Source organism: Marmota flaviventris, chromosome 3, assembly GCF_047511675.1.
Source record: "Marmota flaviventris isolate mMarFla1 chromosome 3, mMarFla1.hap1, whole genome shotgun sequence".
NCBI lineage: Eukaryota > Metazoa > Chordata > Mammalia > Rodentia > Sciuridae > Marmota > Marmota flaviventris.
In genome coordinates this window covers 14,544,410-14,570,899 of record NC_092500.1, presented here as the reverse complement: position 1 = coordinate 14,570,899, position 26,490 = coordinate 14,544,410, and the positions used below count along the sequence as shown (strand labels likewise).

Below are 26,490 nucleotides of genomic sequence, written 5' to 3'. Positions count from 1 at the left end.
AGAGGTTACTAATTTATCATCTTAAGGTAAAAAATGGAAGAGAGTTGTAAATAAGCAATACTGGCTTCATTCTCACTTAAACATCTCAATTTCTTCTTGCTTTGGGGTTTTGGCCATTAGGTTAACTATCTTGTGCAGTATTTCCATGTTAAAGGAATTTAACCCAGCGTGTGCTGAGATAAATGAAGAAAGTGGGTCCAGCACCAGTGGTTTCTGGGGAACCAGAAGAGGTGGGGGCTGCCACCCCTCTTTAGAAGACTGACTTTGGAGCTGCCCCAGGCATAAGAACTACCCTGTTGAGGCTTCATGAGAAGTTTCAGCAGCTAACCATAATCACCCAGAACACGTCAACCATGTCCTCAACTACAGACTCACCTGTTGTGCAAGGAGGCAGCAGAGTAAGGCACCACCTTAGGAAGAGGACGGGGAGGGGGACGACGGAGTGGGGGGTGAGGTGGGGGGGCTGAGATACAGGAAGCACAGTTTAAGCACTATCACATAGTAACAATCAGAATATGATCTCAAAGTTAAAACATCCAAGAAAAGCTTTCTTCCCTTCTAACCTTAGAAAAACTCAAGTCATACCTAATTTTCCCCTAAAAGACTCATCTCCTTCCTCTACAAAATGAAATCAAAGAGAAATCCTGTATTTAAAAAAAAAAAAAATTTATTTTAATCCTTCCTAGAGGAATACAAATTTGAATGAAATACATTCATTCCATAAATACATTAGCAGCAAAACCTTCGTCTCCAGCCCAGAAGTTGTGATTTCAAGCAGAAGGGCATGCTCCATTGACTGTAAACTTGAGGATGTATCTGCTTCTTGAGAAAAGCTGGGTATGCATGCTCCCTGGGACCTGAAAACAGATCCATCTGGTGACCATTAAGACTTTTCTCTACCTTCCAAGTCCTTTGGCATCCTCCATAGGTCCTTCAGCACAGACAACTAGGAAGACCCAGTCTTGCAAATGCACTAATGCCTTTGGAGTCATCTGTTGCTTTGAGCTGGCAACAATTTTAATGGTGTCCTGATACTTTCCATAGGGTAAACCAAACATAAAGAAGATCGTTCCCTTCCTTCTCTTCCATGAACGGAGGTTCCACTCTGCCAGGCATCTACTCATCTGTACTTGTCAGCAGACAATCCGTCAGGCAGTATTTGGGCACTCTGCGCTCCCAGTCCTCTTCATCTGAATGATTGGAGGCTTTCCTGGAGACCAAGACACGGCTATCCTTCAAGGATCTCTATGTGACAATAACCAGGTGACTTACCCTGACTTCCATCAAAATTCCTTTCTCCATCAGCAGCCAGGCATCTCTCCTCCTTTTCTTCTCTCAATCACTACCTAGTGACAGATGGGTCCTTTCTTATTTGCCCTCTAGGCACCTGCTGAAAATTTGGGAAGCATGATTTACCCTAAATTCCCAAGTGGCCAGGAGAGGTTAAGGCAGGTGCTGCTTTCAACCTGTGAGCTGCAGGTTCCACACTTCCACGGCTACGCTCCAATCCGTTCTGTGATGCATATGAGTCACAACAGTCTGCGTAAAACACAGTCAGCACTTAGGATGGCAAGTTTAGAGAGTTATCAAGTCATAGGACTGGGAGAAAAATGGAATAATGGGAGAAATTTAAAATAAATCTGGTTAGTTTGGGTCGAAGACTGCTTTTACTCAGGCATAAATGCTTCACCCAAATTATCAAAGAATGAACAGACCCCAAAAGTTGACCCTTTTCTCCCTGCCCATCACTTAAAAACAGCACATGCTGCTCTCTCCTCCCAGACTGCTCTAAAGTGTTTCCATTCAGATGCTCTTTTGTAAGTGCTTTATCAATTCCCATTCAGTCCATTTAGACTATTGGCTGGAAGGAAATCAGAAACCACTTCATATAAAAACCACTGTAGTGGATAACTCATTAAATGTGTTTTTCCCTTTGTATTTTCCATCCAAAGCAGTTGCTTTTTTATTTATGAGAAGTAAGAGACTCGTCTGCTGAAAACATAGCACTGTTAATCCTACAGTCTTCTGTTGCCACAGAGTCTGCTAGATCTTCCTCCTCGGAGTCCTCCTCCTCCTCCTCCTCTTGTGCTGAGGAACTGGAGGTGGGTCCTTTACAGGTCTTCAGATGGCGGGTAAGATGATATTTGGTTAGATATGCCTTTGTACATTTTTCACAGACATAATCTCGCTTTCCTTCATGAGAATTGAGATGCTTCTTCAAGTGATTTGTTCTCAGAAACAGCTTATCACACTTGGGACACTTGATCTGGCGTTCTCTAAGAGGGACAAAAGAAAAACATTTGATTTGGGGTTACAAATGACATCTGAGGCACACACTGAATTCTTTATAACCTCAGCCTTTGTCAGAGATGTTCTACCCTTTTAGAATCAGGTTTAGTTTTTTTTTTTTTTAACCTTTATTTCACTCATTTATTTTTTATGTGGTGCTGAGGATCAAACCCAGGGTCCCACGTGTGCAAGACAAGCACTCTACTACTGAGCCACAACCCCAGTCTGAGGTTTAGTTTTTTTATAGGAGACACAGAGGTTATAAAACATAGGTACAGTTTGAATAGCATATGCTAATTTTGCCCCTTTTAGGTTCTTCATAAACAGAACCACTCTATTTGTATTTCTTGTGTGTCTTGCTTCTTTCACTGAATATGAAGTTTGTGAAATTCAATCACATATCAGTAGTTTGTTCCCTTCCATTGCTATATATTATTTATAAACAGACCACAACTCTGTGGTACTGGGTTTGTCTATTATGGATATTCTGATGATTTTCAGTTTTTTTATTAACATAGGTAAGACTGTTATGAACATTTCTACCCTTTCAAATTATTCTGCAACATGTAAGCGTTTCTCCAAGAACACACACAAGAGCAATATAATTGGATCCAAGGTCAAAAGATATGCACATCTTCAAGGTCAAGGAAGATAGTAACTTCACTGTTTCCTGAAACAAATGTGAAACAAGGTGATATGATAAAAAGTTACAGAAACTAGGGACATTTGGTCTGACAAAAAGAAGGTTAATGGGATAATGGCAGTGTCCATAAATTGCATAAAAGGCTATCAATTTAAAGAAACAAGTTTACTTGTGTATTCACTCCAGAGGGGAGTTATAGAGTGAAAGGATGAGGCTGATGTCAGCTTGACTCAAGCAAAACTTCCACAACTATGTGATAGTCAAGAAACAACAATATGTCCACTTGCCAGAGATATGGTACAAATCAGTCTTTTGTTTGGAGGAAGTCAACAGTTCTCAACCCTGGCTGGACACCAGGCACCTGGGGAGCTTTCTAAACTAGCAAGGCCAGGGCTCCACCCCAGACCAATTAAATTAAATCCCTAAGGGTGGGTCCTGGCATCAACTGCTTCTCACACTCACCAGCTGGTTATAATGGGCAGTGCTAGTGATAGAATGCCTCTCCATATTCCCCAGTCACAGGTTGAAGGCCAAACTCCAGCATGAGGAAGGGACTACAGGAAACAATAAGACTGAGTTCGAGACCTCCATGGTGGGATGAGTGGTCTTACAATAAGAGGAAGACACCAAAGATCTCATTTTCTCTCTCTCATGTCCCTTTCTCCCTACCTACTCCCAAATGGAAGACTGGGTGGCTTAAACAACAGAAGGGGTTTCTCACCGTTCTGGGGTAGGAAGTCAGAGATCAGGGTGTTGGTGTGCTGGGTTCTAGAGAGCGCCTTTTTCCTGGCTCATCATGGCTTTCTCATTCTGCATTCCTCCCCTGCTATTTAAGCCATTCAGCCCGTGGTATTTAGTTGGGGCGACCTTAGGTATCTAGGCTGTTTGTCTAGATGATCCCAGAGGTCTTTCAGCTGTAACCTTGTACAATTCCATATTTGATAATTAGTATCTAATCTCCCAAAATTTTATAATAATAAAAAAACTAAAGACTATTTTAAAAGGTCCTTTACAGCCATGCACAGTAGTACACACCTGTGATCCCAGCTAATTGGGAGACTGAGGAAGATCAAGAGTTCAAAACCAACCTAGGCATAGACCTAGGTTGCCTAGAAAGACCCCCATCTCAAAAAAAAAAAAAAAAAAAAAAAGTCCTTTTGAGAGTTGAGATGTAGATTCAGAATCCCTGGACATTTAGCATTTCAGGCTGCACTGTAGTTAGGTTAGAAAGCAAACATAAGAGCTGATACCAAAGCATTCTGTAGAATGTTCTGTAGAGTTTGGAGAAACACTTTGCTTTGGTATCAGAAAGCCTCCGGTGAATATGGATCTCTTAAGAGCAACTACAAAATATTTTCTCCCTCTTCCAAACTCACTCAAAGGGACAATGGTAAAATCTGTTTCATCTACTACTACTGTCACTAATGCAGGTTGGAGAATTTATTACACTTGGATTCAGCAATAAATTCCTAATCAATCTCCTGATATTTGGTCTTTTCCTCTTCATTCTCCGTCCAGCTATCAGAGTAATCTTCATAGAATGGGTATGTCACCACAACTCGACACCCTTTCCTTAAAAGTCCTGCAGTGCCTGCACAACCACATGAATATAACCAATATTACTGCTCTGAATACCTAAAAATGGCTAAGATGGCAACTTGTTTGTTTTCTTGTTCACACACACACATACACACACACACAGCACAGAACAGTTCCTGATACACTGCAGTGGTTGGGGAGCAGATCCTTCCCTGGCCTGCCACTGTTTACAGAATAAAATTAACTTCTTTGTAGAATAAGAGGCTCTTCATGGCACAGTGGCTGCCTCTCTCTCCACTCTTCTCTCATATGCACACTATGTTCTAACTATAAAGAACCACATTCAAAAGTCCTTTCTGCATCTGTTTCTGCCTGACATTCTCCCCCACCTACCTAGAGTACCATTCTCACTCCTTACCCTTATCTGCCTCCATGAATACTTCTAATTTATCTTAAAACTTAGCTCAAACTACCAAGAAGCCTTACCAAACCCCCAAACTGGCTTAAGCGCCCTTCTCCTATGGTTTTTCAGCATCCAGTGCCGCACACCATGGTAAATGTTTATTTGCTTCCAGGGTAAAACCAAAAACTCTGCTTGGCTATGTAGAACACAGGAGGCATCTACCATGCACCAGGGCAGTTAACAGATAGCGTCAGCACCTGCAAGTTCTGGAGCTGGCAGGCTAAACCCACCCCCCAAGGATGGCATCATGGCTGCAAGGCTACTTACTGTGTGTGGATGAGCACATGCTGCTTGAGGTCCTGCCTGCGCATAAACAGCTTATCACAGTAATCACACTTGAGATTCTTCTCACCCGTGTGGATGACCATGTGTGATTCCAGGTGAGCTTTCTGGGTGAAAGACTTGTCACACAAAGTACATCTATAGTTCTTCTGACCTGCAAATTTACCCAAAATATCACACTGAGTATAAAACAACTACTAGCATTCTCAAAGATAAATTATATATAGGAATGCAGCAAGGCAAGAATGTAGCAGAACTGGCTGATACCTGAACTTTGCTTTCTAGGACTGTCTCCCTAGAAACACTCATAGCCATTTAATTTATATTTTGCAACTAAAGCTAATAAACCTGCTCTACTTATAGGACCTCTTATCTCAGTATGTATTAATGTTTATAGCTGACACGTGAAACCAAATTGGTGAGAACAATACTAATAATCCCAGTGCCCTACTAACAAAAGAACAGCCATGAATTCTAGCACTCATCTGTAGGCAAACATTTTTATACCTACAGTTTCTACTATTATCTTTTTAACATATAGTATGACCCCATAAACCATACAATCCTTTTAAGAGTACATAAATATATCCAAGTCCAAGGGCTCAGCAAATCTATTCTTAAAGGCTAGAAAGAATCAGATTTTGTTGGGTCACAGATCTCAGCTGCAGCTACTCAGTCATAACACAAAAACATGGAGAAGGTCAAGTGTGGTGGCACACTCCTGGTAATCCCAGCTACCCCAGAGATGGAGGCAAGAGGATTACAAATTTGAGGCCAGCCTGGGCAACTTAGGGAGACACTGTCTTAAAATAAAAAGGGTTGGGGATATAGCTCAGTGGTAAACTGCTTGTCTAGCATGTGTGAGACCCTAGGTTCAATTCCCAGTATTCAAAACAAAAAAAAATTAATTAATTAATTAATTAAAAACTTCCTTCTGAAGACTTAGAGAACAAATCACCCAAGAAAGCAAAAATCTCATCAGTTCTAGAGTCTATTAAAAAAATAAGAGCTGAAAGACAGGGTTGGTTTGTATGGAGTTTAGAAGATAGAAATGCAAAAATCAAATCTGGGCAGTTTACAGAGCACTATTCAAAGAGGCTCGTGACCAGGGCTGAACTATGTAGTGGGAAGCTCAGGCTACTTCTAGGGAATTCCCTTTGCTTTAAATCCAAACACAATGACCAACTTTCTGATGAACTGCATTTTTCCAAATACATTCCAATTATTGGTGGAAGCACCTAGAAAATCAAGCACCACACATGCCTATAAACTCAGAGGCTCAGCAAAAGTGAGGCACTAAGCAACTCCGTGAGACCCTGCCTCTAAATAAAATACAAAATAGGGCTGGAGATGTGGCTCAGAGGTCAAGTGCCCTGGTACCCCTTGTCCCTTCACCCCCCCCCCCAAAAAAAGAAAATCAAACACTTTACTAACCCCTCCAAGGAGTCTCAGTTATCCATCCCACAAAGGTCTACTACCCAAGGAGGTCCCATCAATAGTCATCTGGATTCTTTCTCTGACATTGTTATGGTTTAGATATGTGGTATCCTCTAAAGCTCATGTGTTTGACAATGCAAGAATTTTCAGAGGTGAAATGATTAGATTATGAGAGCCTTGACATAATTAGATCAATTCACTGATATGGATTCACAGTATGGTAACTGTAGGCAGGATTGAGAACCTTGATGTAATCAGTAGATTAATTAACTGATATGGATTCACTGGATGGTAATTTAGGCAGGGTGTATCTAAAGGAGATAAGTCACTGGAGGTGTGCCTTTGGGATTTATATTTTGTCCCTGGTGACTGGAGCTCTTTCTGTGCTTCCTGATTGCAATGTCCATAGCTTTCTCTGCCATGCCCTTCCACCATACATTAGCCCTCACCTCGGGCCCAGAGCAGTGGAATTGGTCTTCTATGGACTGAGACCTCTGAAAACTATGAGCCCCTCAAAAAATTTTTCTTTTTCTATGTTGTTCTTGTCAGGTCTTTTGGTCACTGCAATTAAAAACTAAGTAAAACAGACATTTTATTTCAACTCTACCTGCAATCTCAAATTGTTGCAAAAATTCCATTCTGATGGTCAGAGCTTACCAGTATGTATCTTGAGGTGGGTCCGCAGATTGCTTGGATCACTGAAAGCCTTGCTACAGAAGTCACACTTGTGGGGCTTCATACCCATATGACCCATAAAGTGGACGTGCAGTTTGGAAGGAGAGATAAAAGCTTGGGGGCACATTGAGCACTTCCATTTTCTTTCTTTGCTGTGGCCTTGACCATGATTGCTGCTGTGACCCTGGCTAGGGAGATGGTTATGGATGTGACTGGTCAGATGAGCTTTGAACTCTGAGTAGGAATTGCATTCCTTGCCACAGTTACAGAGGTGCACATCTGGATGTTCAGGAACACCTTTAAAACAAGAATTACTCAATGTTTCCTGAGACTAAAATTTCAAAACTGTCCTTGATATTAATAATTGTTCCTTACAAATCTCCTAACAAAATTTCCAACTTGTCCACTGCCCATAAAATTAACATGTCTTATTCAGTGCTCTATCCCTATCATTTCAAATAATGTACCAAGCACATAAGAAAGCACTTGGTAAACATTGCATTATATGGCCTCTTTAAATATCACTGTCAATGGAACAGTAGAAAGAGCTTAAATCTCAATATTGCTGGCTTAAAAAGTAATTTTAGAAGCTTAAAGCTCAAATCAATGTTGTACCATAAAAGCTCTTTTTACATTAATATTGGTTGGTCAGTAACATTCACCTTATGATGGACCTCACAGATTTTAACGCCCAAATATAGATAGTAACAGCTTGCATTTACATATAAAAAAGTTCATGATTTACCTCAGCTGTCGTGTAAATCATTACCAAAGGATATTCCTGGTCCTTGGCATTCTCACTATGCTAGATTCATGACAAATAAGTCTTACAAACTTACCAATCTGCTGAGCATAATCCCGACTATAATAGAAAAGCAGTTCATGTTCAGGAGGGATGTCTTGTGAGGTGCAGAAATAAATTTTTCCATCATGGGGATAAGCCACCAAATTTTGCTCTTCCCGATTCCTAAGTCATCACATTTAATAGATTAAGCATATTATTTTTGGCTTTTTTTTTTTTTTTTTTTTTTTGGTGTCTCATTATATTGTCCAGGCTGGCACCAAACTCCTGGCCAAAGCAACATTCCTGCCTCAATTTCCCAACTAGCTAGAACTACAGGTATTTACCACCAAACCAGGCTTAGCGTATCTTTTCCCCCCAATGCTGAGGACTGAACCCAGGACCTTTTATAAACTAGGCAAGTGCATTCCCAGGAACTGCATTCCCAGCGCCTTAAGCATATTAATTTTGAAATATATATTCAGTATCTTGTACCCCCTGTAGTGAATTCCTATATGAAAGCTTAGAACTATTTTCTCTAAATCATTTTTGTAATTCCCTATCCCACCTATTAAGAGCAATTTCTAGAGAAACAGAATTGTTACTTAAGTGCATTAGTTGATTCTTTTATAGTCAGAAAAACTGCAGTCTACTACTGGAAGCAAAAATTATAAATGAAATTTAGTCTTAAAAAAATATTAAGGGCTGAGGTTGTGGCTCAGTGATACAGTACTTGCCTAGCATGTGTGAGGCACTGGGTTTGATCATCAGCATGACATAAAAATAAATAGTTATTAAAAAAATAATAATTAAAAAATATATATTAAAGACAAAGACACAGAGACTGCTAACTAACAAGAATTAACTCCAGCCAGGCACAGTGGCGCATGCCTGTGATGCCATGACTCATAAGGTTGAGGCTGGAGGATCACCAGGTTCAAGGCCAGCCTGGGAAATTTAGTGAGAAACTATCTCAAAAATAAAAATTAAAAAAGACTGGGGACATAGCTCAATAGTAGAATTCCCCTGAGTTCAATCCTCAGTAGTGCACATTTGAAAAAAAATTAACTCCAGCAATAGCCTAAAGGGTTGACTAAGAGCCAATATAAAGGAAAACTTTGCAAATTCAATGACTATACATTCCTTATTACATTGGTAAGCTGAAGAACCTATTAAAAAAGGGTAGTGCCACAGTCTGGCTGGGCACCAAATCGGAAGGTCATGAGGAACTCCTTTATTATCCGAACTCCACCGGCACTCCACACGTACTCCCCAGGAACTCTCTCCCAACTCTCTCCCCCTTCCACTTAATGGGAACTCCCGAGGCAGGAGCTGCCCTATTGCCGGACTGCAGGGGTCTATATACAACTGAATACATAGCCTGTTTCAATCCAGCATCATCCAGTCATAGCAATTATACACAGCTTAACTTAATTATCATCATTTTAATGGCTCGCTGGCATCACCTTTCAACCACTCCTACTGGCAAAATGCTAGGCGCCATCCCTACTCGGCTGTGGCTCTCAACAGGGTAGTTCTGGGCTGGGGTTGTGGTTCAGTGGTAGAGCGCTTGCCTAGTACGTGTGAGGCGCTGGGTTCAATCCCCAGCACCATATAAAAAACTAAATAAACAAAGGTGTTGTGTCCCTCTACAACAACAACAAAAAAATTTAAAAATTGGGTAGTTCTGTGTGTTCTGATTTATAAAAATCACCATTATTCAACCACCACTAGAGTGACGATATTGAAAAGTCTTAGTTTTAAATATGTGCAGGTTGGGGCTGGGGATGTGGCTCAAGTGGTAGCGCGCTCGCCTGGCATGCGTGCGGCCAGGGTTCGATCCTCAGCACCACATACAAACAAAGATGTTGTGTCCGCCGAGAACTAAAAAAAAAATAAATATTAAAATTCTCTCTCTCTCTTTCTCTCCCTTTCTTTAAAAATAAATAAATAAATAAATAAATAAATAAATATGTGCAGGTACTTATGTAACGTGGATTCTTCAGTCCTTTCATATTTTATACAAAGCTTCTTACTGAAAAATACCAGAAGGGAACCAATTTCTCTCATCCACAACTACTCTTACCTGGCTTTGCGCACAAACATCATCCAATTACATTCATTTTCGTCAGTTGTAATGATGCAGAATTCTAGGACACCATTGTGGTATATCTGCCAAAAGAAAGCAGATACACGTCACATGAACTGACAAGTGATAAAGTACTACACTAAATTTTGGTCAGCAATCCATTCATCTGCTCATGTACAGTAGATCCCCACTTTCCTAATCAGTGTGAAAATACATGACTGCCTTCTCCACATGCTTATCACTTCACCAATCCTATCTCACAACAGATTAAAGAGCATCAGAGACCTCCAGTTAGTACTCAGAGTACAAAATGACTTTGTTCTTGATTATTCACTTTTTAGTTAGAAAATATACAAAAAAGAAAAACAAAAGTCTTCTTATCCAACCATATTCATCACTACCACAAGGCAGACATAGAGTAACTGACTATTCACTAAGGGCAAAAGACCACCTCTCCTCGTTTTTCCTGTTGGACCTAGCATTGTTTTGTGTTCTATTTTGGACATCAAAACTGAAGTTCCCAATGACAGTGGCACCTTACTTTTCTGATTATCATAAGACCTACTTTCTCACCACTTCAATTTTGCAAGCATTATTTCTAATTCATTGAGATTCTATCAAAACATGTTATAGGAACAAATATGTAAGTCAAAATTTTGCATTTCCATTAGAAAACTAGAGAAATAATCTTAGTTTCCAATCCTAGAATTGTTTCTTAAGCTAAATATTTAAGGAATGTTTTAATTAAAAACATCACATAAACAAATTTCTCAGCTGCAGCAAGTAATTAAAATACATAAAAAGGATCAAAATGGTTGGATTAGCTCACAAAATGGAGATGAAAACAGTTTATCCTGTTTGTTCAGTAGCTGGTATTGTGCTATAGAATTTGACCATCAAGAATAACAAAAAGAATGTAATATTAAAGAAAAGACTGACAGCTAAATGGCACTCACTGCATTAGTTCTGGCTAATTCTTACTTTATATCACTTTTTAAAACTACCACATTATAATAAAAACAGCCAAAATTCAGAAAAATTACATCAGCACTGACCTTCCAAATATGGTTAACAGCCTTGTCTGTCCACTCTGCGACTTCCATGGAGTGACTCTGCTGACCAATAAGGGGCCCAAAGCAGGTGCGCACAGGAATGGTTTCTCCAGTCCATACACCTATCAGTGGACGAACACCAACTACACAATCAATGACTTTAAAAACTAACACAATACTGACACAGGTGCTTAACTCATTCAAAGACTCATTTTCAATGACCTTAAGTACTACAAACAAGTCAGCACTCCTGAGAGGTAGCTAAGGCCTGAAAGGTCCTGGCCTGTAAATAAGTAAAATGCAATGAATGGATTCAACAGCACTCAGAAGAAATGCAGAGTAAGAAGCAGTATCAGAAATTCCTAAACCTAGTTGTACGTATAAGGAAACTGACCTTGTCCTTCCAAATACATTACTTTAAAGTTAATACACAAGAAAGTACAGAAAACATTGTTCTATTATAAAAATATAAAGCAATTACTATAAAAAAAAATCAAACTTCTAAAATCTTTCATGCTTAAGGCACTGCTCTATATTATATAAGCCATTTAGTATTTTCAAGGCTTAAGGCCAAGCCGTAGCTGAAAGAATAACAAACCTAATTTCATATCTTCAAAAAACAGCATAGGAACTTGAAAGCCACGTTAAATTCACATATGGGAAAACGTACTCTGACAGTCCACATTCCTTATTCCTTTTTCCGAAGGAGTATTAGAGAACTTACAAATATCTGATCAAACATCTTTTGTGCCATACAATTGTCCATGGTAAATTTTTGATGTTTTTAATACACAAGTTTCAAGGAGTGTGCTGTTAGTATAACTGTTAGTGGATGAAACAGCTAGAATAAAAGTCAAGGCTTCAAAGACTCAAGCCAGGACTCTTTCCTCTACTTAAACCTGATTCTAAAAAAGGGGAGGTTGCCCAATAAAGTTTGCAACTTTATTTACTGCACCCTAAATACGACAAATATTCTCTAAAACTATCCTAAGCCATAAACAGATTTTTGGATCAATAATCACTGAATAGTATAAATTATACACATCCACTCTTACAGCTCTACCCTATTAAAAAGAAACTTGATGTGCCAAGATTCTTACCAACTTCTGCTCCCACAATTGACTGTCGAAGAACAAGCTGCTTTGGGAGAGAAAGTCTTGCTCTGCTCTCTATTGGAGTATCAGGAACAAAAGTCACTGGTCCATGATCAGGGCAATCTGAAGGATAGGCTCGGTCACAAAGAGTGCACCCTATAAAGACCAAATTTGAGAAACACAAATGGGTGTAGTTCACAGGTTAAATTATGACTTTTTTTTAATTTAAATGCTAATTCCTAAAATGTAACCAGTAAGACATAGTTCTAACAGAAATACTGTAATCAAAGAACAACTTTCTTATATTAAATTTATATATGTCCATGCTTATACTTCTTCAGGATTCAACAAAATCTAATTTTCTTTAGATATGACAGGATAAATTTCCTATTCAGTGCATAAAAGAGAAACTGGAGAAATAGCACCATGGTAGAGCACTTGCCTAGCACAAACAAGGCCTTGGTTTGATCCTCAGCACTACAATAAATGTTAAAAAGTAACACTGTATTACTTCAACAACCAAGTATTATTATCCCTTGCATTAAGTAGATAAGCAATACTTTTGGATAGGGTACCCTAAAGTGCAAATGATTACAATTCTGAACTGTAAGAGAAAACTGAATTGAAATGTTAGTCATGCAGAGTGGGAGAAAAGATGGCAGTATGGACAGAGGGGTTGAGCCAGCTACACCAAGCCTAGTTTTGACAACACATTCTAAAGAAGACAAAAAATAAATTAAAAAAATAACCAATGATCCACTCTTGTGGAGAACAGGAAAAATCATATTCTTGCAGACCTACGTGCACCAAATTTTTCTTATTTTTCATGCACTCCATCTTTTTGCATTGTTAGAGAGGGTACTGCCTTCATTCACTGTTCTTTGGGGGTTTTGTTTGTTTTCAGTCCTGGGGATTGGACCTAAGGGTGCTATGCCATTTAGCTACATCCCCAGTCTTTTTTCTTCTTTGAGACAGGGTTTCACTAACTTGCCCAGACTGGCCTCAAAACCTGTAATAGTCTTGCCTTAAACTCCCCAGGTGCTGGCATTACAGGCATGTGCCACCATGCCCAGCTCATGTGGTGTAACGAGCGTGCTTTTCCACACGTTTTGTTCTGTTCTTTAAACTTCCCTTTCTGTGTGTTAAGGAACAGTATTCACGACACTGTTATTCAATGACTGAGTTCAACTTTCCAAATTCCTTCACAAAGTAGCTGAACACAAAAATAAACCTTAGAACCACAGCCATCTGTCTTATTTTGCTAAACAATCCATCTGAAATTTGCACTTCAGCGGAATAAAATGTCCAAGTTTTCATATTCAGGAAAAACAGTAGTATAGCTACTACTTCAACTACTACTTGATTAAAAAAAAAAAAATGTGACTAATCAGATTAGAGATCCCCTACACCTGATGAGAACTGAGTCTCCATTGTTCTTAGGAGAAATAACCTCCAAAGGAGATTCAGACTTCATATTGAGAAAAAATGATTAAAGGTTTCTCCAAAAGACACACAAACGGCAATAAATACAGGAAAGATGTTTAGCAAAATTAGTCATTAGGGAAATACAAGTAGAAACCACAATGGGATACTACTTCACATTACTAGGCTATAATAAAAACATAAAGAAATGATATATGTGGGTAAGAATATAGAGAAATTGGAACCCTCATATATTGCTAAGAATGCAAAATGGTACAGCCACTTCAGAAAATAGTCTGGCTAATTCCCAAGAGGTTAAATATAAACACTGTACCCCATAAATATGTGTGTCATATACTGTGTGTCAATTAAAATTTGTAAAAGTGTGTATTTATTTATGTATCTATACTGCAGTGCTGGGCTTTAAACTCAGGGCCTCATGCATGTTGGTCAAGTGCTCTACCACTGAGCTATTTCCCTAATCCAAACTTTTTAAAGTCAAAAATAGAGTAATTCCACTCCTAGATGTGTATCCAAGACAATTAAAAACATCTGTTCATACAAAAACTTGTACATGAATGTTCATAGCAGTATTCATAATAGTCATGAAGTAGAAACAACCAAAAGTACATCCACTGATGAATGGCTAAAGTGCAGCATATTCAGAGTGTGAAATAACAGTCAGCTATAAAAAGGAATGAAGTACTGACACATGCTACAACATGGATGAGCCATGATAATAATATGCTAAATAAAGAAGCCAGAGACAGAAGGTCACATATACTATGATTCCACTTACATGAAATGTTCAGAATATACACATCCATAGAGATAGAAAGTAGATTAATAGTGTCTGAGAATTGAGTAGAAGGAGGGCATGAGGAATAACTGCTAATGGGCATAGGCTTCGTTTTTTTAATATTTACTTTTTAGTTGTAATTGGACCCAATACCTTTATTTTATTTATTTATTTATTTTTTATGTAGTGCTGAGGATCGAACCCAGGGCCGCACACATGCAAGGCGAGAGCTCTACCACTGAGCTACATCCCCAGCCCTGGTATAAGGTTTCTTTATGGGTTGATTAAAACGTTTGGAATTAAGACAGTGGTAATGGCAGCACAACTTTTGAATATACTGAAAATTGCTACACTGTATACTTTAAAATGTACACCTAAGCCAGGTGCAGTGGTGAATGCCTGTAATCCCAGCAACTTGGGAGGCTGAAGCAGGAAGATCCAAAGTTCCAGGTCACCCTTAGCAACCTGGTGAGACCCAAAAAACAAAAAGGGCTGGAGATGTAGCTCAGTGATAAAGTACTCCTGAGCTCAATTCCCAATACGAAAAAGAAAAAATATTTACACCTTATAAACTTGAGATTTTAAAGGTTAATACAACATGATCAACATATTGATTGACTTCTGCAGCCCACACCATGGTGGGCTTCCTCCTTTTTGACTCTCCTGGGCAGTCTACTTTGGAAGCTCTCCCTCCATTGCTTATCTGGATACCCCTTGCCCTCTTCTCTTCTCATTGTACACTTATACTAGACAGTTTAGCCACAGTCAACATCTTGGTTGTCATACTCTCTAAATATTTAGTCAGATCCTTCCTGAGCTCCAAATTCAACATTTCATTAGATATTTCTACTGGGCATTTTATAGACACAAATCAAATGCCTAAAACTGAACTTACCCTCACTCCAAAAAATGTAATAATCCAATCTCTTCTTTCATTATTCTATCTACCTAGATTCCGATGCCAAAAATAAGGGTTTTCTCTTAAACTTTTCCCCTTCCCCAACTTTATCCAGTCCACAAGCTCTGCTGAGTTCTTTGTAAATGATCTCTAATTTCTTCATCCTCAATATCTCTACTCTCACTTGGAAAATCATCACCCCTCACTTTAATTGTGGCAACTCAGTACCTATTCACTTATCTATGCTTCCCATCACAGAGGCTCTCTAAAGACTGCTCTACTCCCAGCATCTAGCACACAGGTTGGTATACTGAAAGCACAACATGTTGTTTGCATGAATGAGGCATACAGTGTGATCACTTTTACAATTTTTTGTTATTGTTGCCCAATAAAAAGAACTTCTACATGATATGTATTCTAAGGAAAAAAAAATGCATTGACATCCACTTATATTTTCCATTGCGTTATAAAAGTGATCTCATATTTTTTTTTTCTTTTGGTCTTGTGTTGAAAGTACCCAAGTCATGTCACACAATTTAGCTTTAGGACAGTTTACTCCTGGAACTCTATTTGTAAGACCTTGGAAACACCTTAATACTTATCTGTAAAATACAGAAATGATTACTTTTCTTCAAGTGGACACTGGAAGAACCAGTGAAGTATACACCATTTAGCTTAATTAAGAAAAAGGAGCCACAATAATCAAAGGAGATTACAAAGGAAAAGAAAAATTCCAAAGTCTAATAACTTTCCATACTCCCTTAATCTGTGCCAGATTTTGTGTTTAAACCTCTTAGGCATGATGGCCTTTTAAAACCAATATTTCCAAAAAGAAAAGCTAAGCACACTCACAAATTGTAAACAAAGTTGCCATGTTTTCCTTGTTTGAATTGGAGTCTTCCATTTGCAGTGTCGGTGGTACAAAAGAAAGACTGTCTGAAGATACATCTACATGACCTGTACCCATGGCAACCTCCTGGGTGATAGAGGAGACAGCCACAGGTTCTAGGCTGAGGCCAACTTCATGGAGGGAAACAGATTCTAGGGAGGCGAGGTTGTGTGAGGTAGAGAGTGCCACGCTTACAGAGTTGGTGCTCATGGCCACAGTGTGGATGGAATCACTGAGAGCACTATCAGACATCCCGTTGACTCGACTTGCAATGTGGTCTGTTTCCATGACCACAGGGAGCTCCAGGCCATTCCCATGAATGGGTATCACACCACCATGTCCTACTGTGTCTGCTGCAAGGTTGTTGCTCACAGAATCCACAGAGAGAGGTTCATGACTTCTGGAGCCATTTGGGATTTGGGAATGCTCGCCTGCAACACCATCCATTGTAAGCTCCTCTGCCATTCCGTCAGTAGAGATTGGGCTGGTAACTCTAGAAACGTTCTCCATGGTGATTGTTGAGTCCAGAGCCACCTCATGGCCATCACTAGGATGAAGGCTTTGGGCGCCATGTGTGTTCACAGAACGAGAGTCTATTGAAACAATGCCTGGTTCTAATCCAACATTTCCATTGGACTGATAGGGATCAAGTGCTGATGGGTTATTGGCGATGGATAATGGTGTATTACCATCAACGTTTATAGAGTTGGGATGGATGTACTGAGGAGGTGGTCTGTCAGCTAAATAAGATAAAATGCCTGAGAAAAACAAAAGATTAGGTATCAGAGACTTTTTACATTGCTATATATTAAAAATTCCAAGTACTAGAAACTATTTTCCTTATAAATGTAACTAAAATCTACTTCAATTTAATCAATATCCATATTTTATAAATAGCAACCTACTTACAACATAAATAAGTTTTTTCCTGTGAAATCCTAAAAAATTAGCCATATTCCTTTGAGGCCAGGTGGAAATAAGTCATTTAAATGCTTCCTTTAATATTTACATGGTTGCAATTCCTGAGTCCTAAGATGCTAAAATTTGCTCTATTAAGAAACTAAACAAATGATTTGAATGCAGATTTTGTTAAAATCTTCTACTAATAAATTATATTTAACTGACTAAACTATCACAACACATTAAACTCTACCCAAAACAAGTCACGAATGTATCAATTCTATTGAAACAAAACATAAAGAGTGTAGTGTTGGGATGGAAACCAGGGCCTCAAGCATGCTGAGCAAGTGCTCTACCATATTCCCAACTCCAAAAAAACTTTTGAACTTGTGCTTGTAAGGACGTAGTGAAATGGTACTTGTTGCACTGCTAGTATAGTGTAAATTACTAAAACCTCTTTGAAAAGTACATCTATGAAGAACCTCAAAAATACTCACATCTTGCACAAGAAATTCTGATTATGATGACCTTCCCTAAGTGCATTTTTGTAAATATTATACACAAAGATATTCATAACAACATCAGTTACAATGGGAGTAAAACCTGGAAAACAAAACTGTCCAGCAATAAAGACTAATATAATGAACTACAGAATATGTGTTCAGTAGAATGGAATGAGTCATTAAAAAGGATAATTATGAAAAGCACAGAGCAGCATGGAAAAATATGCAGAGCAGAGAAAACTACTAAGTTAAAAAGTAAACAATCATGCATGCAATCATTTACAAATATGACCTTAATTATGAAAAACAATAAAAGCCTATACCCAAAATAAAAGACAGGAAGTACACTAAAAATATGTTCGCAGGGACTTTGAGAGTTTCCCTCTAACACTTTTCTAAAGAACAAAAATTCAAATTTTAAAAAACAATGGCACTGAAACAGGGTATGTGGTGGGTAGGTATTAGAAACACTGAATCAAAAGCCCAATGAGGCGGCAACCGCCTGTAATCCTAGCAACTCGGGAGGCTGAGGCAGGAGGATCACAAGTTCAAGACTAGCTTCAGCAACTTAGTGATATCCTTATCTTAAAATAATAAAAAAGGGGGCTGGGGTTGTGGCTCAGTGGTAAAACACTTGCCCAGCACATGTGAGGCACTGGGTTCGATCCTCAGCATCACAATAAAAAAATAAATAAATAAAATAAAGGTATTGTGTCCATCTATAACTGAAAGTATTTAAAAAAATAATAATAATAATAAAGGGGTTGGGAGATATAGCTCAGTTGGTAGAGTGCTTACTTTGTATACACAAGGCTCTGGGTTCAATCCCCAACATCATAAAAAAATAAAAAATAAAAATAAATAAAATAAAATTTGTTTAAAAATTAAAATGTGGCTCAACAGTAAAGCACCCCTGGATTCAATCCCCAGTATCCACCACCCCGCCAAAAAAAAAGAAAGAAAAAGAAAAAACTGAACCAAGAAGATGCCAAAGGAGGAAAAAGAAAAACTGTTTATGTACAATTAACAATTCAGGTTAGTTGAACTGCTATATGAAGAATACATTAGCCAGGCATGGTGGCACATGCCTATAATCCTAGCAGGTCAGAATGCTGAAGCAGGAGGATCGCAGATTTGAAGCCAGCCTCAGCAACTCAGTGAGGCCCTAAGCAACTTGGTTAGATCCTATCTGAAATTAAAAAAAAAAAAAAAAAAAAGGGCTGGGGGCTGGTGATGTGGTTCAGAGGTTAAGCATCCCTGAGTTAAATCCCTGGTACCAAAAAAGAAAGAATGAATATGTGCACATTCTTAGAGGAAAGAACATAAATATAAACAACCCCCCCCAACCTTGGCATTAATATCTAATAATGACAAAGAAAAAAGAGTCGTATTCAAATCTTCAAGAACTGTGTTTAAAAGTTGGCTCTGTGCTTTTTTTTTTCTAACAAAGAACTATAAAACTTACCAGGTAAAATGGTTCTGAAGTAACTGCTCTCCAGGTGGGGGTAAGGTGGTGGAGGTAGGGTATAGTTTCTTTCAGGTAACCCACACATCACCCCTCGATCCCCAATACCCATTGGGAGCATCAAAGACAAAGCAGAAGGCAGAGAGCTCAGGGAGGGACCCAAGTTTGGAATTGCCACTGGCAGACCTACAAAAAAAAAAATTATTTTTTCTTAAAGAAAATAAATTTTAAAAATTCTCTCCACAGCCACTGACTAAACTCACAAAACTTCTTGCATATGAGCAAAAATCTTAATTTAGTAGGCTTTCTCATCCCTAGACAGACAAATATCCAAACACATGACAAAGCAAAATAGCTTTAGTCCCAGAATTAGTTCCCAAGTTAGTTTATAAATAAAAGATGATCCTCCAGTTGTCTGCACTGCTCTTAACCCATTAGGTCCCAAGTTTTCAATGCTGTATTATAATGACAACAATGTATTAAAATAGCTTGAAAGTCATAATATATATGTAATTATATTAATATAATTATTATTAAAATTGTGTTTTCATTTTATAAACACAGTGTGTGTATATACATATATATACATATACATATATACACACACATACATACATATATATACACACATATACACATACATATATATACACATATAAAATATATTGTTTTTAAGTGTTTACAGATGTTTCACAACTAGAACAATGGGACAAAACGGTTAAGCACCAAAACATTTAATTTATAATTAAAAACCTAGTTTAAAGAACCTTTAAAAAGAGAACAAATTATATTCAGGAAAAAAAAAGAAAGAATTGTTCAAAGGAGTGGAGTATGGTTTTTCTTTTTTACTTTGTATTTTCCTTTCTATATGGTGGAATGGTTCACTTTTTAAAAATTCAGATATGCTTCTACTTGTAAGAGTGCAATTCAAAGTGAGATGTAAAATCATACATATACACTTTCATACAGTCTTTTGTATATATTCTGTGCCTCACAATCAATAAAAAATTTAAAGCTTAGATTACATCTATCTTGAAACATATCTACTTTCGAAGTGCTGAAGTGGCCCTTACTATGCCTAAGTATCATGATGAATACTCAACCACCTGGACAGTGCTGATTTTGCATATTTGTGTCAGGAGCAATATTTTTTAATAAGCTTTTCCTCAACAAGAGTGTCCACTAAAAGGAATGCCGAAGAGACAATCAGCTGGGTTAACCACTAATAATTTTTTTTTAATTTCTTTTGCGGACACTTAAGTGTAAAGAGATATTAATTTTGATTAATATTATCCAACTGCTGTATTTTACTAATTAGTCAGATAACTCTCTACAGAGAACTAAATAGATAACTTATAGATCTATCTAAAATAATCCTAATACTAACTCCTATTTTGATAAAAGTCTAGCATATTTCAATGTCACAGATCCTTAAAAATCAATAGCTTATTCATTTCTTCTCCACTTCAATAGGAAAAATAAAACTAGACAAAAGAAAAATAGTACAGCAACAGGGAAGAATGAATTCTTCTTGTATTATTCTCTGAGTGACAAGGCTCATAGGGAGCTCTCCAGAGGAGCTACATCTCTGGGACCACCTCTTTTCCAGAATTCCATGTCTGGCACATTTCCAGTTGTTCAGTTTCATATCTAGCAATAAAGCCCCATTCCCTGTGCTTCTGGGAATTAAAGAGTAAATTTAACTGATTCTCTTTATTAACCCAGGGACAAGGTACCAAGATGAGAACCAGATGAGTGGATAATCCAGAAGGAATGCCAAACTTTGGACAAAATGCTACCAATCAAAAAGAGACCATAAGACAAAAAAAATAATAACTACTACTCCTCTTATCCACTAGAACTCTGCAAAATATTTTCTTCTATGCTACCCTATGTGGGACAGCCATTCAGGTCTTTCCAGTTATTTCCACCCTTAAAAGCACTCCAATCTCCTCTAGGCTCCACTTGGCAGTGTTAAGGTGATGAAGCACTGAAATGCAGAGGCACTCCCTTACCGCTCACCTGGGGCAGGGATGGCACTGTGAGTAGGTGAGGCAGCCAAACCCAGGTGACTGCCTGAGACTGGCAAGGCATTGCTCACAGAGGATGAAGTCAGCTGCTCCATCCCCACTGGGCTCAGGTTCATTTCATTCATCCTAGGAAAGATCATACACAACCAGTTATACAGAAAATTACCTCAGTGACTTCATGTTAAGATGTCCAAGAGGGGCTAGAGTTGTGGCTCAGTGATAGAGCACTTGCCTAGCATGTGTGAGGCCCTGGGTTCAATTCTCAGCACTGCGTATAAATAAATGAATAAAATCAAGGTCCATCAACACCTTAAAAAAACCTTGGGAGGAAAAAAAAAAAAAAAAGATGTCTAAGAATCTGAATTTGTGGGGATGGGGACATGGCCTGATCAACTAACTATTTGTTTCTATGCTCTGAACTCTCTGAGATAGCTAATGTGATATTCTTTCTGCTAATAAGAAAACTAGGATTCAGAGAAGTTAATTCACATGAATGTTATTAGCAGAAACAAGGTCTGAATTCAGATCAGCCTTGTTCCAAACCCCATGCATATCATTCAAAGAAAAGTCTGTAATCTGTACAGCATGTTGGCAATGACTTTCTTCTCACAATATTTATTTTCTCTAATTGGTTTATTACTTACAACTATTCAAAAATTTTTACTAATCCTTTTTACCTGGAGTTGAGGCAATAATGGGTCTGATTCAGATCACCAATGGGGTGAAGAAGCAGCATACTTTTCCCAGGGGTCAATATTTTATTTTATTAAAAATACCTTAGTAGGGGCTGCGGTTATAGCTTAGTGGAGAGTGCTAGCCTACCAAGCGTGAGGTACTGGGTTTGATCCTCAGCACCACATAAAAGTAAATAAATAAAGCTATTGTGTCCATCTATGACTTAAAAAAAATTGTTTTAAATACCTTAGTAATCAATCAATACTCTTAATATCCCTTAACTATCAAGGTTCATTACATAAGCTTTGCTAGAACATTACTAAATATTACTCTGAATCCTCACACCAGTTCCGCAAAATAAGGTATATGAGGAAACTGAAACTCAAAGGTGGAGTGGCATGTCATATGCCCCAAATCATAAGAGTGATTAATGAAAGAACATAAAACATCTTGCAAAATGCTGCCCAAAAGTTTACTTTTTCAATATACCAAACTGTTTTCTAATACACCGACCATTTTTGGCAGGCTGAAGAATCAAAAATCACCTTTTCTACGCAATCCATCTTGCAGTGCCACTAAAAACAACTTAAAAATAAGAGTAACACTGATTTGAATAAGGCATTATTGGAGGTTATTTTTAAAAAGTATTAGTTCTTAATCAGAATTCAGAGATATCATATTATAATCATTACCATTTAAAGAGGCTAGTCAACACAACAGTAAAAGATCTTTATGACTTTTAATCCTTACAATGGGTAACAGTGTTAGGCATTCTTCTCTGTATATCTACCTATATTTGGAAGGGGGGAAGGGAATCAAATGGGGCTCCATATTCCTTAGCAGTGAAGTCAAAACCAAATAGGTTTTTAATTTTGAAAAACAGCAATGATATTTTAACAACCAAACTGGAACTAATAATAGCTAATACTTATTACTCCCTTATCATGAGTTAGGCACTGAGCTAAGAGATTTTACATGTAACTATCTCTTCTAATCCTCATAAACACGGTAAGATAGGGTTTTTTTTGTTTTGTTTTTTGTTAATCTCACTTTAAAGATGAGGAAATTAGACTCAGAGAGGCTAAAAAGATCACATAACTTTGGGCTGGGGATGTGGCTCAAGCAGTAGTGCGCTCACCTGGCATGCGTGCGGCCCAGGTTCGATCCTCAGCACCACATACAAACAAAGATGTTGTGTCCGCCGAAAACTAAAAATTATTAAAAAAAAAAAAAAAAAAATTCTCTCTCTCTTAAAAAAAAAAAAAAAATCACATAACTAGTCAGAGGTAGTATAGAGTCAGGATTTAAACCCAGATCTAATTTAAGAAACACAAACTCTTGCTGGGTGTGGTGGTGCACACCTGTGATCCCAGCTTCCTGGGAAGCTGAGGCAGCAGGATAGAGAGTTCAAAGCCAGCCTCAGCAAATTAGTTAGACTCTGTCTCTAAATAAAATATAAAAATAGGGCTGGGGATGTGACTAAGTGGTTAAGCACCCCTGAATTCAGTCCCTGGTAACAAAAAGGAGGAGGAGAAGGAGAAACCTCTTAACTATGATAAGAAAATTACAAAAAAAAAAAAAAAAAAAATTGCTTTGGGGGCTGGGGTTGTGGCTCAGTGGTAGAGCACTCACCTAGCACACATGAGGCCCTAGGCTTATGTGAGGCCCTCAGCACCACATATAAATAAAATAAAAATGAGAAAATCTCTTAGGTCTATAATATAAACAAATATCTTAAAAAAAAAAAAAAAAGAATTGCTTTGCCTTTTATACAGTTTAAATGCATTAGGACCTATTTTGTAGGGTATATCTTAGGGTCCCACAAACACCTGCATCTTAAATTATTCTACACTTACAGAGTTCGCCCTTTTTCCTAGCCAGGTTATCTCAAAAAATTAAGCTCTTGGACACCAACTAAATATACAAGGTAAACCTAGTATAGTCTCTTGCGTAGAAAAGGCACTCTGAACATTTTGATTTGATGGAGCAATGTAAAACTCATCATCCTTGCTAGAGAGACATCTAGAATCACATGGCAAATGAAGCACAACATATGGACAGTACACTGATAACAGTACTTTATTACAAAAGAATGCAAAACTTCTTGTAGCCTAAAGAAACCATAGCTACCTTAAATTCTGAAAGATTTTGAGCTTGACTTGGTTTAAAACAGACTTTTCCCATAACTTTTTATAGCTATAACCATAACTAAAACACAATAATCGCTGGAACATTTAAGAGCCCACAACAAATTGGTTACAATTATTTTTTAAAGCAAAACTTAATATCTTCAGTTTTAGCTCCCATTCTGAAAATTCCTGAATATTAATCTAAAAACCAAAATGGTGTTTCTAGGTTGACTTCTGGGCCTTCTCAAACCAGTTCCAACCAGAGTTTAATGTAACAGGCTCAGCAGATTTCTGCTTTGTTCTGAGTCACTAAAATGTGATGACCTCAGCAGCCATAAACTAGAGGTAACTAGAATCCCACAGAGAGAGGCAAAGGAAGGGAATGTACAATATGTTCCTCATAAGATTTTCTTACTCTAAAGGGCAACTGTATTCTAATTACCTTTCTCAGGGGGGATTCTAAGAAGCAATCTTGGAAGAAAGGGCCACTTCCCTACTCATTTCCTACACTCCTGTACAGTTTATGTATTTTTAACTGATCTGTGTAAACACTGGCCAGTTATTGGTCTCACACCTTTTCCTGGAATGACATATAAGAAGCTAACTGAAATGCACACTTTGCAATACAAACGGACAATCTGGATAACTTCAATGAATTCGTGTTTTATCTTCCTCATTCTAAACACACAGCCTTTGAAAAGATCCTGAAAAACAGGAGGCAACCCTGGCTGTGCCTTTGGTCTGCTTCTGTACTGTACAGGTATGGTTCCTAAAGTACTTTAAGCATCCGCATGAAGCCTGCAGGATTAAGAACGTAATCTCCCCTCTCTACCATCCCTGCCACAGGGTAACCAACAAAACTCACGGTGAGCACGATGCGGAAGGCGGGCAGGCAGGAGGGAAGGGTTGAAAAAAAAAAAACACTTTCCTGATAAAGATATTATTAAAGCTCAAATAACTCAAACACACAGGAGAAAGGGGTCAACCAGCCAACAATAAATGTCTGTATCTAATTTAGAACAACTGTTCACACTCAGAGTAAATCAGGACGGAGGAGAGTGCCTTCAACCCAACGCTAGTTTCTGGGTTTCCTTAGGGACACAAACCCACATGCAAATCACACCTGTAGTCCTCTCGTTGACACCAAAAACAAAAGCACCAACTCGGACATTCATCTGCCAGATGCTTGCCAACGATGTCACCTGCGCTGCGCCCTCGCCCTGACTCACCTGTGATGCATCAGCTTCGGGCCAAGCGTCGCAGAGAAAAGCGCTCCGGGGAACCGGCATCAGGGTTTGCGTTCCAGCGTCACGTGCTACCGCATCTTGCTCACAACCGCTGCACGACCGCGGCCACTCGTCCTCGGGGCCGCCCGGGGCCGCCCAACTTCTCCCGAGGGCCGGTGGCCGCGCACCCCGCCGCGGGATGGGGCATGCCGGGGGACACCCAGGGCCTTTCCTCCAGAAGCTTCGGGGAGGAGCTGCCCAACCTGGGGGTGGAAAGAGCGGTCACCAAACACTGGGAGCTAACAGACCCAGACTCCTCGCCACTGCAGAGCCGCAGGCGCCGCGACAGCGCCTCCAGGGCGGCCACCTCGCCCGCCCGCCGGCCTTGGGCCCGCAGGCCGCCCTCGCCCGCCCGGCCCACGCGCAGCCCACCTGCCGGCCGCGCGGGGGGCGCGCACCTGCCCCTCCGCTTTGTTCCTCATCCGGGCAGAGCTGGCCTGGGGCCCTCCCCGCCCTCGACCCCCGCACTCCGGGGCCGCTCCCCTAACGTTTCCCGCCCGGCCCCGCCCGGCCCCGCCGCCGCCTCAGCGCCGCACCCTCCGCGGCGCGTTTCCGGCTCCTCAGCCACTCTCGGCGCCCCCCCGCCCCGCCCCCCGTGCGCGCGCCCCTCCCCCAGGCCGGCCCCCCTCCGCGCGTGCGCACCTCGGGGACCCGGGCCGGAGGGGGCGGGCCGCGAGAGGCTCCGCACGGAGCGCCGCGTCTCCAAGCCGGCCCGATCTGGTCGAGCGCCGAGCGATCGACCCGCCGTTGCTAGGCGACCCGTGCTGCGGTGCACGCGGCGTGAGCATTCTGAATCCACGAAGTTCTCAGATCCCGGGCTTCGCGTTTCACGGCTCGCTCCTAACAGGGAGGCATCCATGGGTCCACGCAAACCCGAAATTTTCGAAATAAAGGGCTTAACCAGGGAGTTGGCTGTGTGGCCCCGAGGAATTGGGATTCCATCCCCAGTGTTTTTCACCGCATGTGACGCCTGAAGGTTGCCCAATGGTGGCTTTAGGACTTTGTACAAAAGTTCTCATTTTGCTCTCCGTTCCTTACTGCATGCCAGGCGCTGTGCTAAAGGCTGGGGCGTACTACGAAGGCTTTAAATATTGCAGGAAAATGATTCTGAACTTAATGAGGAGTGGACATGGAAACTGCACCACACCTT

At 39.6% G+C, this 26,490-nt stretch overlaps 1 protein-coding gene across 1 annotated transcript; it reads right to left on the bottom strand.

The window, feature by feature from the left end:
• Nucleotides 1-645: 645 nt before the first annotated feature.
• Nucleotides 646-25,799, bottom strand: Prdm4 (PR/SET domain 4). The gene is made up of 12 exons (XM_027941299.2): nucleotides 25,713-25,799; nucleotides 25,284-25,543; nucleotides 21,243-21,376; nucleotides 19,221-19,406; nucleotides 16,316-17,110; nucleotides 12,351-12,500; nucleotides 11,254-11,372; nucleotides 10,196-10,281; nucleotides 8,168-8,295; nucleotides 7,311-7,625; nucleotides 5,202-5,370; nucleotides 646-2,276 (listed from the first exon to the last, which is right to left on the bottom strand). Exons 2-12 carry the CDS (start codon nucleotides 25,292-25,294, stop codon nucleotides 1,964-1,966), a joined length of 2,406 nt encoding a protein of 801 aa, XP_027797100.1. The 5' UTR covers nucleotides 25,295-25,543; nucleotides 25,713-25,799; the 3' UTR covers nucleotides 646-1,963.
• Between the last annotated feature and the right edge of the window lie 691 nt (nucleotides 25,800-26,490).